This window comes from Trichosurus vulpecula, chromosome 3, assembly GCF_011100635.1.
Source record: "Trichosurus vulpecula isolate mTriVul1 chromosome 3, mTriVul1.pri, whole genome shotgun sequence".
Classification (NCBI taxonomy): domain Eukaryota; kingdom Metazoa; phylum Chordata; class Mammalia; order Diprotodontia; family Phalangeridae; genus Trichosurus; species Trichosurus vulpecula.
In genome coordinates this window covers 30,782,636-30,797,562 of record NC_050575.1, presented here as the reverse complement: position 1 = coordinate 30,797,562, position 14,927 = coordinate 30,782,636, and the positions used below count along the sequence as shown (strand labels likewise).

Here is a 14,927-nt window from a genome sequence, read left to right as displayed (position 1 = left end):
TGCTAGCTAGACTTCACCTCGAGACTTTCCTGCACCTTCAAGACTCCAGGAATATTCAGTAGCTACCGGTGATTCTGCTTTGGGAAAACGCCTAAGACCACGGGCTGAGGAGAGGACGAGCAGCGTTTTTGAGACCCATCACGTCGGACCAGCGCTGCCTAGACGCCCTCTCCGGGCGCGATCTGGGGAGCAGTGAGGCGTGGAAAGGACGCGCGCCCTGGCTGCACCGAGCCTGGAGCCCCAACTTCCCAGCTGGAACTGACCGAGCCGGATCAGCCTTTGTGCCGATTTATTTCTGGGGGTGGGGGGGAGGGAGGAAGAGTTAGAAAGGAGGGGCGGGCAGCAAGAGGGGGAGCCGAGCCAACCGCAGGGAAGGCTGAGCTTTTTTAGAAATCAGACCTTCCCGACCGCTAAGGGGGCACAGTGACTACGGCACCGCGTCCGGGAGCAAGGTGATGTGGCGCAGAGAATGCAAACCCTGCAGGAACGGATCGGTCTCGGCTGCCAGCCTTCAGCTTAGGGAGCAGTCGCTTCTCCGTCCAACCATGCGGATTTCGGGACTCCTTCCTCTGGGCAGCCGACGGGAAGCGTGCCATCTTTGGTGTGGGCGCCTAGAGCCTTGAACGCTGCGCTCAGCCGCTCTACTGCCGCCGCTCCGAAGGGCTCAACGGCTGTACTGGGAGCCCTAGGGACTCGTCACCCAGGTGAGTGTCTCTTCCTGGGCCCCAGAGGCTGCCGGCTCCCTGGGCCGGACCGGACAATGGCGCACCTCTCCGCTGTCACCTCTGCACCGGCCGCCTAGCGCCTTGCGCCTCTTCGCCTGCCTCTGCCGAGGCGGCGCCGGGAGAGACTGTGGGGACACTGGACGCCGGCCTTGGGAGGGCTTCGCTTCCCCTTTCCTTCCAGCGGATCTGCTGCGGGCAATTGACAAGACGCGGCGGGAGGTGGATGTGATTGGATCCCAAGAAGGGCTGGCTTTCCGTAGGTTAGGCGGGAGCCGTGTTGGGAGTCCCCTACGGGAGCAGGTGCTGTCCTAGCTAGGCGGCCGGCAGCTCTGCCCTGCCCTGACCCCCCCAGCGCGCGGGCGCCCACGCGGGAACATGTATGGCGAACTCTTCAATTCCACCAGTGCCGCCGAAGTCCCGCTCCCGGTGCACACCAGCACGCTGTATGGGAGCGGGACCCCGAAGCCCGTGAGCTCCTCTGCGCTCTACGTGTCCACAGCCCGGGCGCTCAAGGAGGGCGAGATAAGCAAGCCAGACCTGCTGACTTACCTCGCCTTGTTTTTCTTCCTACTCTTGTCCGTGGCTATCATCGTGCTCTTCATTAACTGTCAGCTGAAAAACTCCTTCTTTGCCACTTTACCTTACGATCGATCTCTGAGGGAGGCTCGGACTCCGTGGAAAACGCAGGCTGTCTAACACCGCAGGCGGGCAGCAGCTGGAATAATAGACCCCGTCTGCTCCATAGACTTGAAAATTCTTTGTGCTGCTGGAGCCTGCTCTGGGAGGAGGAAACCTGTGTCATGAAATGCCCCCTTTTTTCTTTGACTACGATGTGGATGCAGAAGAGGAGGCCTGTTCTAGAGGGAACCAAATGGACATAAATTAATGTCCCCAAGCTGGTCCCGGAAGGACCGGTCTTTATCGCATCATCTAGGAAAAAAATCCCTAATATTTTTCTTTGGTTGGCGTTTTCTTTGTTATAGCTTATAGACTCTATGCAAGTGAGTAAATTGTTTGGATAGATGCAGATGGGGGTAAGTGTGTGGCCTGACACTACTCCAAATAGTAGAATGGTGAAAGTCTATCGGTTTCAAGTTGTAATGAATTGGGTTTGAAGTGCTCAAAACATCATTTCTGTCTTCCCAGAGACAGTATCACCCAGAGTCCAATGTGGGGCTGAGAATTCTTCAGAAAAGCACATTTGCCGTCTCCTGGTGGGACACAATGAAAGACAGGACTCGGGGTACTTTTCACTCAGCCTGGACTTGGATGCTAAATGATTTTCATAACTGGAAAGACTGTGTAGACCTGTGAATTTGCATTTTTGCTTAGCCATCTTGATCTGCATCTTGCTACTGGGCCCTCATGGCTCCAGAGGAGAAAGTGAGGCTGGTGACTTTGCACAGCTCTCCCTCACCTAAATGCAATTGATTCCCGAGACATGTATCACCTTCCTGATGTCATAGCCCTCTTCAAGAACGAAGGACAAGCCACGACAACAACAACCCAAAGCAATGAGGCACATTAGAAAAGGTATCAGAAACACAAAACCAAAAAAACAACCAAATAAACCCAGAGGAGGTCAGATTAGCAAATCAAACCAAAAATTGTAATGAGTAAAGGTTGTATCTGCTTGGGGGTTGTATGTACTGCCAGTACAAATAAAGGCCATGCTAGGGGAGTATTCCTCACAAAGAAACCACTATATATGATGTCCTGCCATAGTGAAGATGTAAGCGTGTCACCTGTGGTCCATAAAAGATCTGCACACCAAGCTGTTCAGAGCTGCCAAGACATATACATAAGTGTATATGTGTTGTGTATATGTATCACACATAATTTCACATAAAGGGATGTGAGATTTGGGTATCAGTGGGACAGAGTTCTGGGGAGAGAAAGCTTCCTTCCTGCTTCGTATTGCTTAAACTAGCCATTTATACAATAAAACTTCACTAATTGGGACCCGACTGACATGAAATCTGTGATCTTTGGGCTAGACTAGAGTACTTTGGGACATTGTGGGCCAGCAAGCCCCTAACTACTATGTGCTTGGTTATCTCTCATTACCTTTCCAGTGGCTGAATCAACTGAAAAAATGTCACAACATTGCTTCAATATGAATATGTCTGGCCTATGCTCACCCCTTCCCCAGATGACGAACATTAGTGAGACTTTGCCTCGACACAGAGTATATACATTAGGCAGAGGCAGTGTATTATAGCAGAGGAAGCATGTGTCAGACTGGGAGACAGGCAATCTGGGCTCTAATGCCAGATCTGTTATTATCTAGTTGAATTTATCAACTTGTCTTAGACAAATCCTTTCATGTCACTAAATCTCTATTTTCTGCTATCAGATGAAAGGTTTGGATTAAATATGTTCATATATATGCATATACATATATACGCATAAATACAGACACACACACACATATATATACATATGTATATATCTATGTGTATATGTATGTATATATTCTAGAAATCAACCTGGGACTAACCTGTCAGGATCTTTTTGACATTTTAGTGTGTGAACTCTAAAAAGTGAAGGACCAAGCAATTCAATAAATACTGGTGAAAGTGGCATACCCCTCTCTGCTAGTCCCCATAATCATTGCTTTAAATCATGATGGGACCTCCTTGCACCCAGTCCTACTGTCACATAATAGTGCCATATGATTCATGGGGAGAAGCATTAAGATCCCCCTAATCATTCCCCACTCCCAGCTCCAAGAAAACTCAGAGGTAAAAACCAATTTGCAACACTTCAGACAACTTAAAGTTTTACCCAATAATCCAGGTGGTCATAGGGGCACTAGATCAGGTGCCTGGCACAAGTCCTTCCTTCCTATGAATACCCAAAGGAATTCCTGAATTAGAAGAATTTAACCCAGTCTATTGCCAGAACAACGTTTTTAGGAAACACTAGTATTAGATAAGATATTTCTACTTGGAGCACCTTAAACTTTGCCAGGTAGGTGATTTCCATAATTCAATTGAATAGGCATTTCTTTTTAAACTATACATAAGACTGGAGTGGGGATACAAGCATGAAAATGAAATCAATCTTACCCTCAAGGAGGGGTATTCTATTGTGAGAATACAAACGTGCACAAGTAAGTAAATACAGGGTTATTTTAGGAAGGAGAAGTCACTAACAACTGGGAAGATCTGTTTCATGGGGGGATGACTTGAGCTTAGCCTTGAAAAAGGATGATTCAGAGAGGTGGAGCTGGGAAAGGAATTCATCACAGTAATGGGGGATTTACCTGTTCAAATGCAGAGGGGCAGAGATAGAATGATTAGTTCAGAAAATAATTAACAATCTAGTTTAACTAGAATGTTGTATTGTGAAAGGGAGCAAGGCTGGGGCAGGGGAAATAGATTATAGCATGCCTTAAGTGCCAGATTAATAAATTTGTATTTTATTCTAGTGGCAATAATAGGGAGCCACTAAAGGTTTTTGAGCTGGGGAGGTTATATCGCCACAATTGTGGAAGATTATTTTGGCAGCTGAGTGGAGGATTGATTTATGAAAGGAGAGTATAGAAACAAGGAAACCAACTGGGACACTATTTCAGTAGTCTAAACAAAACACAATGAATGATTGAATGAGGGGGCTGGCCACAAGATAGGAGAAAGCAGGACAGGTTCAAGAGATGTAAGTGAGGTAATGAGTACTAGGTGGCTACTGATTCAGAATTTTAAGACAAAAAGGAAAGAATCTAGGATGGCTCTGTGATAATGAACCTGAGTGACTGGGAGCATGCTGGTACCATAAACAGAAACAGGGGAGATCGGAGAAGGGAGGTCATAGGTTTGGTGGGGAGATTCTGTTTTAGACCCATTGAGCTTGTAATGCGAACTTGACATACAGATGGAGATATTCTGTTGATCAGTTGGTGATTTGGAACTCGTAAAACATAAAAGTTTTGGCAAACAATTAGAGCTGAACGTATAAATTTTGAAATCATCTGCAGAGATCATCGAACCCCTAAAAGTAGTTGAGATCCTTAAGGGAGAGAGGGTAGAGAAAGAAGAGAAGGCAGAATAGATCCCTAAGAGATAACCATGCTCGGGGACAGGAAGTCGATGATGATCCAGGAAAAGCTAGGAGAAGAACCAGAGGAGTGTGATATCACAGAAACCCAAAGAGAAGAGAGTCAACAATATCAAAAAGTGCAGAAAAGTTAAAGGACCAAAGAGAAAAAAAATTGATTTAACAGTTAAGAGATCACTGATAACCAATGAGAGAACAGCTTTAGTATATAACGATGGGATTGGATGCCAGATTGCAAGGATTTGTATGAATTAGATGAATTCATAAAAATTGAAAAGAAAATTATGTTTCTGCCCTTATCCTGTGTCTTTCAATATTTATCTCATTCTATGACAGTCAGTTCTTGAAGGATATTTTAAAACACAGCCAAGGGGGTTCCTTGAGATACATAGATCATAATCTCCTTATTCCTGTATATATGTAGAACTTCAAATCAAAGAATGTTACAGCTGAAAGAGACCTCAGAGGTGATCTAATCTAATCCCCTCATTAGAAAAGGCATCATAAATAGAGTCTTGAACTACCTGGGATTAATCCTGTTTTTGTTGTTCAGTCCTGTCCGACTCTTCACAACTCCATTTGGGGTTTTCTTTGCAGAGATACTGGAGTGGTTTGCCATTTCCTCTTCCAGCTCATTTTGCATATGAGGAAACTGAGGCAAACAGAATTACGTGACTTACCCAGGGTCACACAACTAGTAAGTGTCTGAGGCCAGATTTGAACTCAGGTCTTCTTGACTCCAGGACTGCCCCTCTATCCACCATGCCACCTAGCTGTCCCCTCTGACATTCATTACCTATGTGACCATGAGCAAGTTATTATACTTCTTTGAGAGTGATGTTTCCTCACCTAAAAAATAGGGGTAATAGTAATCCATAGTACCAATGTCACAAAGTTATTGTAAAGGTCAAATTATATAGCATTTTAAGGTTTGCAAAGAAATACACACACATATATGTTAGGTAAAACAAATGTCAATTATCACTTTATAGATAGGGAAACTGAGGACTAGGCAGACAAAATAGCTTATCCAAGGTGATACAGCTAACCAACTTGTGTACCATTCACCAGAGATGAGTGCACAGTATTCAAATTTGTGGAGGACCCAGATAGGATATATTTATTCACTGAGCTTAGACAGGGGTCGCGACTCACTTGCAGAGCTTCCAATGGCCATGCTGCTCATTCTTTCATCTTTACCTCCCCAGGTCTCTCTGTAGCCCGTGGTACAGATTAACCAAGGAGCTGTTTCCCTTGTACAACTAACCCATTCCATTCCAGTTCCCTCCACATCTGTGCAAGTGGCATATGATTTAAACCTAAAGACGTAAATCACCGATAATGTGAGATTAGCTTTCACATGCTTATAGTCAGCCAAGCAACATGGCCAGACATTAGAACATCTAGAAATGTCTCTTATCAACACAGTGTGCCTAGCCTCAATGGTGGCAAAAGGAGAGGGTGCTATAGCCCTTCCAAAGGGTATCTATCTTCCTGATTGATGGCGTATGAGCCATTCATACCCTGGTATTAAACCCAAAAGATTGAATACACCTCTCCCCACTAGTGTCCCTCAATTAACCACTCTGGGAAATTAATACTCAATCAATAAACATTTATTAAGCAACTGCCATGTCAATCCCTGTGCTGGGGATACAAATAGAAGGAAATAATCTCTACCTTTCCAGGACTTTACAATAAATATTTATTAAGTACTTAACATGTGCCAGGCACTGTGCACTGTGGGGGTAGAAAGACAAAAGTGAAATAGATTGTGTGAAGGGAGGGAGGTTGACAGATATAAATACGAACCTCTGGCAAGCCATATGTGGGGAGAGGTAATAAGCAGGTATCTCACCAGATGAAACCAACAGACAAACCATCAGCCTGAGAGAAATGACCCAGATCCAGGCCTTGAAGTGGTCTCTTGCCAGGCTTCACAGGAAGGCAGTGAATAGGGAAGGTATAATTTTTCTTTTTTTTTTTAGAGGGGACAGTAGTAAGTATTAGTAGTAGGCATTCCCAAAGCAAAGCATTAAAAAAATTGCTCAAAAAAGTTCTCAGTCTGCTCTGATGACAGTCATTACTCAAACCATCAGGGTCAAACACACTCTCTAGAGTTGAACTGCCTAAAATAATCATAGCTAACGTTTATACGGCAGCTAGGTGCCTCAGTGGATAGAACTCGGGGCCTAGAGAGAAGAATACCACTCCAGTATCTTTGCCAAGAAAACCCCATGGGCAGCAATGGTGTGCTGCAGTCCACGGTGACTCGGACACAAGCGAACAACATTTATACACGTCTTTACATATTTGATCCTCACAACAGCCCTGTGAATTGTGTGCTATTGAGGAAACTGAGGTTAAAAAATCTGGGAGTTAAATGACTTCGGTCGCTACACCAGAGCACCTTGAATTGCCTAGGTAACTATGACACACTGTCATAAATTTGGAATCCGTGAGAATTTGATCCATCAGTGGCACAGGATCTGCTAAGAGGTCCATGCCCTTAGTCTGTCAATGAGTAATCTTGCGACCTTGAGAAAGTCATTTTGGGGCTTTGGGACTTTTGTTTCCTCATCTGTAAATTAATAGGCTCGGGCTAAATGGTGTTTAAGGTTTCTTCCAGCTCTGACACTAGAGTCTAGGCCTTTCCCCTAGGATAAGACACCACAAGTGTCCTCCACCAGAGGTCGACCTAATCAGCAAACTGTGCACCTGACCTTCCCTGCCTGTTTTTGTTGAGATAAGAATGGTTTTTACATTTGTAAGTAAGTTTGTTACAAATGTAGAAAACTTTCTTAGCTCTTAGGTAAACAGAATTTAGCTACAGACCACACTTTGCTGACCCCTGTTCTAGAGCCCTAAAATAGCTGGGGCCCACCTCAGCAAGCACATGCCTCATTTCACACATCACACATAATACCTGGAGAGGCCTAGACTAAATGTGTTGATAAGGAACTTTTCTTCCACCACCTAAGTATTTCAGGCTGCTTTTAAAACTGATAAATATTAGATGAAATGTAAATACACAGAGGATATCTCTTAAAACCTCTTTGCCAGCCATTTTCCAATTCAATTTCCTTTCACATACAATGGTTAATTAAATTAAGATCAAAAATAGTTAAGCATCTTATCTGCAGAGTTGATGTTTTCTCTATTACACTTTAGCCCTCTCACCTTTCAGAAACCATAACCAATGGGGCTTAGAGTTCCTGAGACAGACGAGACTACTGACCTCCCCTGGCACCCAGAATTCTTGAAAATAGTACTTTGGTGGGGGAGATGAATTGGTTTGCCTGTACTTTATTTTAAAATGTTTCACAGGGATGCTACAAGAGTCTTTATCACAATAAAAAAGGATCCTTTATGTGTTGTTATTTTCATAAAGCTTAAAGCCAAGAATATTTTCTGTCCAATTTTTTTTTCTATCTAGGTGCTTATTCAGGAACTTAAGAGACACTAATCCACCAATATGGCCAGAGAAGTGGCCAGGCACATCAGCATCCCAAGTGGGTTATGTGTTGCCCATTCCTTTCACTCTTTGACATCATTACTCATTAGAAGCTGCCTATCACGAATCACCCCATGGTCCATTGGTAACATTTAATGTAAATAAGCAAAATAAAAGATGAGATCAGCACGACCAAAAAATCATGGGTCCAGGTAAGTCTTGTCTAACAACTTGGCTCTCTATCTCTGCCTTCCTCAGTTTTGAGTTTGGAGACTTTGCAGATGGTGTTGTCTTGACGCTCAAGGTGGGATAAAGGAGACTTCCATGCCAAGGGCTACTCAACTTGATGTGCGTCAGCTTCATTAGTATTTGCCTAGTCTGTGCTGCTGACTTGTGTGGTGCCAAGTTCCTATCCAACAGCAGGACCTAGTCCAGTGAGAATGTCTCTTGGACTAGATCATCTCTAAGATAAGAAAATCCACTCAGGGAACATAAAACCTGTTGAAGAAACCCCAAAGACCAGTGTCCACCTGGAGATCGGGCAACCTCATACTTCCTACTCTGGGACCAGACCCTACACACCCCACACAAGCTCACCCAACCTCTTTGTTCTTCTCTCTTCAATAGCCATTAAAAGAAGACATATCGTTTGTTCCTGTAGTAAGGACTTAAATCTATGACAAAGTCATATTTCACAATGAAGCATACTCAATTATTCCTGGCCCCAGTGTCTTCCTTTGAAAGATGCCGTACCATTTTCTCTGCTTTCCTTTGTGTGAGTTGATTATTTAGAACACTAGATGTTATTATTAGAATGCAACTAGATTAGAACACTGTTAACCAAAACACAAAAGCTTTGTACCCTGGTTATGTCACAGACTCCAAGAGGAATCACAGTTCTCTGTGTACCTAATTACACAGAATAAAAGTTTCTACTATGTTCTATCAGACTTGTTAGCTCAAAGCTGATTCTGACCCTGACTTCTTTCTCAGTAAGTTAATATGTTTCTCCAGCAAGAAGCAGTGAAAATCAAAGTATCTTTGGTTAAAAATGCCATGTTGAAAGCTACAAGTTCCCTAATATGCCACCTGTTAATCTTCCACACAACCTTAGAAACATCACAGGCAACTCTCTACCATCATTTAGATTACACACTTTAAGGGATCAGGGTGGATAGGGGAGGCGCCACACAGAACTCTAATTATAAAGAGTTTTAGATAACTTTTTAAAGGAGTGGCCTAGGGAGGCTGCTATCCCTTCAGGTTATACTTTGGGGCCAGTCACACCCAAGTCTGCAAATACTCAATGTTCAGACTTGCTCAGGTACCAGTGGGTGACATGTGGCACCACAGGCCAAATAATTAGAAAGTGTTTGGGCTTTTAATGGTAAAAAAGATTCCAACTCCATTTCCTTTGTACATAGGATCAAAAGATAAGAGACTGAGAACTGGAAAAGACCTTAAAAGATGTCTTGTCCAACACTCTCATTATAGATGAGGCCCACAGAGTTGAGTTGACTTGCACTCTTGGCTGTCATTTATAATAATTACAATAAAGATAGAATCATACTTCTCCCCATGTATAGTATAGAACACCTTGTGATTTACAAATCAACTTCCATATATATTATTTCAGTTAAGCCTCACAATAGCCCACTAAGATAAAAAGACAGAAATCAGACATTCTCCTAATGTTGTAGACTAGGAAACTGAGGCCCAGAGACAGGAGACTGAGGCCCAGTCACATGGCTAATAAATCACAGACCTTTCCATGGATACGACTATCATATGTCTGCAGCTGACTTCAAAATCAACAAATCCATGCCTCATCTCTCACCCATTCCTCATCTCTCCTGAGTTCCAGTCCCAAATCACCAGCTGCTCCCCGGATATCTCCACCTAGAAGTCCTATAAACTTTCAGAACTCAGTATGTGTGAAACAGAGTTCATTGCATTTCCCTCCTCCCAAGTTCCCTGTTAGGGCTCCTCAAGATCACCACCTTCGCCAGTGCGTCCAGGTTTGAAACCTCACAATCACCTTTGGTTCTACCTCTTACCCAGGTCAATTAGCTGACAAGTCTTATCAGTTTTGCCTCTAGGACATCTTTCATAACCATCCCCTTCTCTCTACTCAACATGCCACCACCCCCGTTCAGGCCTCTTCATGAGCCACTGGTCCATGGAGTGGCAAAGGTACTGGAGTAGTTCGCCATTTCCTTCTCCAGTGAATTAAGCCAAGCGGAGGTTAAGTGACTTGCCCAGGGTCACACAGCTAGTGTCTAAGGCCAGATTTAAAGTCTAGTGTCCCAGTGCTGCCATCTAGCTGCCAAAAATTTTATTGTTTATCTCTGGAAAGGGATTCTTGTTGTTTTTCAGTCATTTCAGACTCTTCATGACCCCATTGGGGATTTTCTTAGCAAAGACACTAGAGTGGTTTGCTATTTCCTTCTCCAGCTCATTTGACAGATGAAGAAACTGAGGCAAACAATGTTAAATGACTTGCCCAGAGTCACACAGCTAGTAAGAGTCTGAGGTCTGATTTGAGCTCAGGTCTTCCTGACTCCAGGTCTGGCTCTTTATCCACTTTACCACCTGGCTGCCCCTCAGGGCTCATTGCCTCTCACATAGGTTATTGCCTTCCAATTAGTCTCCTGGTAGTCTCCACTACATTCCCTCTCCAACCTATGCTCAATACAACTGCCAAGTTGGCATTCATAATACAGAGGTCTGGTTATATCACTGTTCTAAAAACTTCAAGGCTTCCTGATGTTTTCTGAATAAAATAGAAATTCTTTTGTTATCATTATTATTTGGATTTTACTATCTGTGCACATTGTTTCCAACTGATAGAATGTAAACTCCTTAGGGATATTTTGCATTTGTTTTTGTGTTCTTAGCTCTGAGCACAGTATCTGGCACATAGGATTGTAGTAATCAGAAGCAGAAGAGATGAGGAGCTGTATGACCCAAAACCTTCATCTTACATACAGATGAGGATACTGAGAGGTGAAATGACAGGTCAAAAAGTGACTGGCCAAAGGTCATATGAACATTAAGTAACATAGAAGGTGTCTGAACCCAGGTCCTCTGAATCCAGCCAGCATAGTGTTCTTCCCACTCTCCTTTTATACATCTCTGTGGTAGGTGCTTAATGGTTATTGGTGGAATCGGGTAAACTGACTCTCAGACCTGGAAGTGCCATCTAGTCCAAAACACTCTTAAATGTGAACAGCCTCTATAATACACCCAGCAAGTTCCCCCATAAATGCTATAGTGTCAGATTTCTGATTTTCTCCCACAGACACAGAATTTTAAATGTAGTAAGGGTTGGATTTGAACACACATTGGGATGGGCTTACAGGGGCTACCATGTGGTACACACATGGGGCTGCCCTATGACCAGCTTCCAATGACCACTTCTTTCATCCCCAGATACTTCAACACAGACCATACATTCTTTGGAAGTGACTAGGGGGAGATCAGCTCATCTCTACCTGTGCTCCATGGAACCTGTACTAATCCAACCCTGTTACAGTTACAGTTGGACAAGAACCCAGTGGTCATCTAATCCAACCTGTGTCCTAAATTATCATCACTTAAAATGCCTGACAAGTGAACATCCAGGCTCTGCTCAAAGGTGTCTAGTGAGAGGGAACCCATCACCTCCCCAAACAGTCCATTTCACTTGGAAAGTTGTTAGGAAGCTTTTTTCCAGACAGCAAGCCCAAATTTGCTTCTGCAATTTCCATATGTTTCTCCTTGGTTCTGCCCAATGGAACCAAACAGAACAAGCCTATTATGTTCCTATATGACAGCCTTTCGAGTATTTGAAGACAGTTATTTAGGCCCCACTGAGTCTTCTCCTCTTCAGTCTAAAGATACACAGTTCTTTTAACTGATTGTCATATGACATGGAATCAAGGATCTTCAGCATCCTGATTATCCTTCTCTGGACACTCTCCTGCTTCTTAAATTGTGGAACCCAGAAATGAACACAATATCCACCTGGATCTGAATAGGGCAGGGTACAGAGAGTCAGTCTATTACTCCTATATCCCTAGAAGTTATGTCTCTCTTAATTCATCCCAAGATAATTACTTTTTTGGCTCGCATATCACACTGGTGATCGATAGAGCTTGCATTCCACTTTTCAAACAAACTGCCATCTAACCAAATATCCTGTACCTGCAAAGCCATAGGGGAAGGGCATAGGCCAGATTTATGTTTTAGAAAGATTTTTAGCAAATATGTGGAAGACGGCTAGATGCAGGAAAACTATTGCAATAAAAGTGTTAACAGGAAGAGTGTTAACTATTACAGTAAGAGAGTGTTAACAAGAATTGGGGGATAATTGTGTTGGAGGAGTATAGGGAATAAATGGAGGTAGAACTGACTGGATTTGGGAACTGATTGGATAAGAGAAGTGAGACAATGTTAATAGCTGAGAGTAATCCTGAGGCTGTAAACCTAAATAAGGGGAGGATATTGGTCCCTTTTATAAAAATAAGATAAGGAAGAGAGGTTGGTTTTGGATGAAAGATAACCAGTTCTGTTTGGACATTATGAGTTCGAGATCACTATGGGGCAACTAGGCTTGGGATTTATCAATAGAGAGATGATAATTAAGCTTGTGGAAGTTGATGAAATTCCCAGCTGGAGAAGTAAATCCAACAAAGGACAGTGAGGAGTGATGAGGAAAACCAGTAGAGAGCGGTGTCAGGAAAGGACGAGGAGTAAAGTGCAGGAGAGAGGTTAGTTAACAGCATCAAAAGCTGAAGAGAAGCCAATTCAATCAAATTGAATAAGCATTTACCTACTAGATTCAAGAGTGCTATGATAGGTGGCTGCCAAGGATACAAAGACATGTTATATCCCCCAGTTACCTTCCTTGAAGGCAAGTTCATCTTTTTATCCTGAGTGCTTAAAGAGACCCTTAGCACATAGTAGGCACTTAATAAATGTGAGTTGCATCTGGATGCCTAAGAAGAGTGGGCCAATCAACAGCTTGACCAAACCAACACTACAAATTATTAAACAAAGAAAGTATACTCAATGATCTCTGAATTGACAAATTTTCTGGTGGGGGAAAAAACCCGAAACCTCCAATTAATAAAATTAACCTAGAGGGGATAGGGAGAGTTTTAGTTTTCTCAGCTTGAAATGGAGGAGGCAGTTCCCAAGCTACAGTATTTACATGGGCCTCCACATTAAAGGCAAAACTCTACGGTGGCAGGAGTAGCCAAGGAGATGATCAGGCAGCTGTCCTCACCTGGAGTGGAGGAAGATAAGTAATGTCTCACAGAAATCTTTGACCCAGAAAGCATCCCCATGCTTCCTATATGATTTTTATTTTTAGGGCAAATATGTATCACACCTGTCTAGCAATTGTCCCTAGCCCCATCCTGGCATGCCCTGGAGACAAGGGAGTGGTTTTGGTCTGTCAGGTATGTAGCCTTTACTGAGCCCGAGACAAGAAATCATCACAGACTCCACGGTGAGCGTCTAAACTCCAGAGGAGTGTGAAATGCACTAAAACAGTTAAAACTTTTGGAAATACACACAGGGCATGGAGTAGTCAAAACCCAGTAGGACGTACAAACACATGGATCAGAAATGTTTGAGGATTACAGAACTGGGCAGCTTCACTGCCTCCTTTTAATGAAAGTCATACCTGGCTCCTTCTCTCTCCTCATACTCCATTGCTTTGTGTTTGAAGAGTTGGAAAAACATTTTTAATCATTTGGTTTTTCCTTGCTGTGTAAATATGCTGAATAATCATAGTCCCCACCTGAGTGGAAATGTGGTGCACTCTCCTTATGTTCCCTCACTTCCCCGCCAACCCTCAATGCTGGCACTTTCCCTTTTCACACAAGTCCTTGGCTCTCTTCCTTTGGAAAAAGTATGTATGACTTTGCAATGTTAAACAAATTTACCAAAAGATTATATCATTACCACAGAACCCTAGAATCTCAGATCTGGAAGGGACCTTACATGTTGGACCTAAGGGATTTTTGCTGGTCTGTGATGATTTTTTGGCTCATCTCTCCAGTGCTGCCCCAGGTATGAACCCCTTCCAAAACATTCCCTGCTAGCAATTGTGAACAAAACCTTGAGTATTACTTGCTCACCGAAATGACAAAGCCCTCTGTCCATTCTTCATCTTTCAGGGTTTCTCATGATCTCTAGCAATTCAGCTTGAAAGAACAAGGTTTGATTTCTGATTTCAAGGTACAGGCTGGATATTGACTCCCCTTCTCCCAGCTGCCACTGTCACCGCTTGTAGTTCTTATTCATCATATAGGAATTGATAGAAATGGTATTGCTTTCTTCTGTGGGACACACAGGCATCTAAATTACAGAGGGAGTTCTAGCTTATACTTAAAGACCAAGAAAATGTTAATAAAGGTAATGATTTATATTTATATTGACTTTAAGATTTAAGTTTAGAAGTCAGTGAGTTAGACAGCTTTTGGTATAGTGAAAAGCGTGCTATATGTAGACCAAGAGGACGTGGGTTTAAATTATGGACCTGCCATCCCCTACCTGAGAGAATTCAAGCAAGTCATTTGACCTCTACGGAACTCATTTTGCTCGTTTGTAAAATGAGCAGTCTGGACTAGAAGTTCCTTCCAGCCCTGAATCTATGATCCTGAGAAAACTAGCTCTAATAAATATCCCTCAACTAAAAG

At 43.2% G+C, this 14,927-nt stretch overlaps 1 protein-coding gene across 1 annotated transcript; it reads left to right on the top strand.

Annotated features, from left to right (window-relative positions):
• The first annotated feature begins 370 nt into the window (after positions 1 to 370).
• On the top strand, positions 371 to 2,687 carry SMIM32 (small integral membrane protein 32). Its single transcript, XM_036751219.1, has one exon. It carries the CDS (start codon positions 1,101 to 1,103, stop codon positions 1,419 to 1,421), a length of 321 nt encoding a protein of 106 aa, XP_036607114.1. The 5' UTR covers positions 371 to 1,100; the 3' UTR covers positions 1,422 to 2,687.
• Positions 2,688 to 14,927: the final 12,240 nt, after the last annotated feature.

What these genes read in the sequence shown, in the direction of transcription:
- SMIM32 (XM_036751219.1), top strand. Translation starts at nt 1,101, where the DNA reads ATGTATGGCGAACTCTTCAATTCCACCAGTGCCGCCGAAGTCCCGCTC.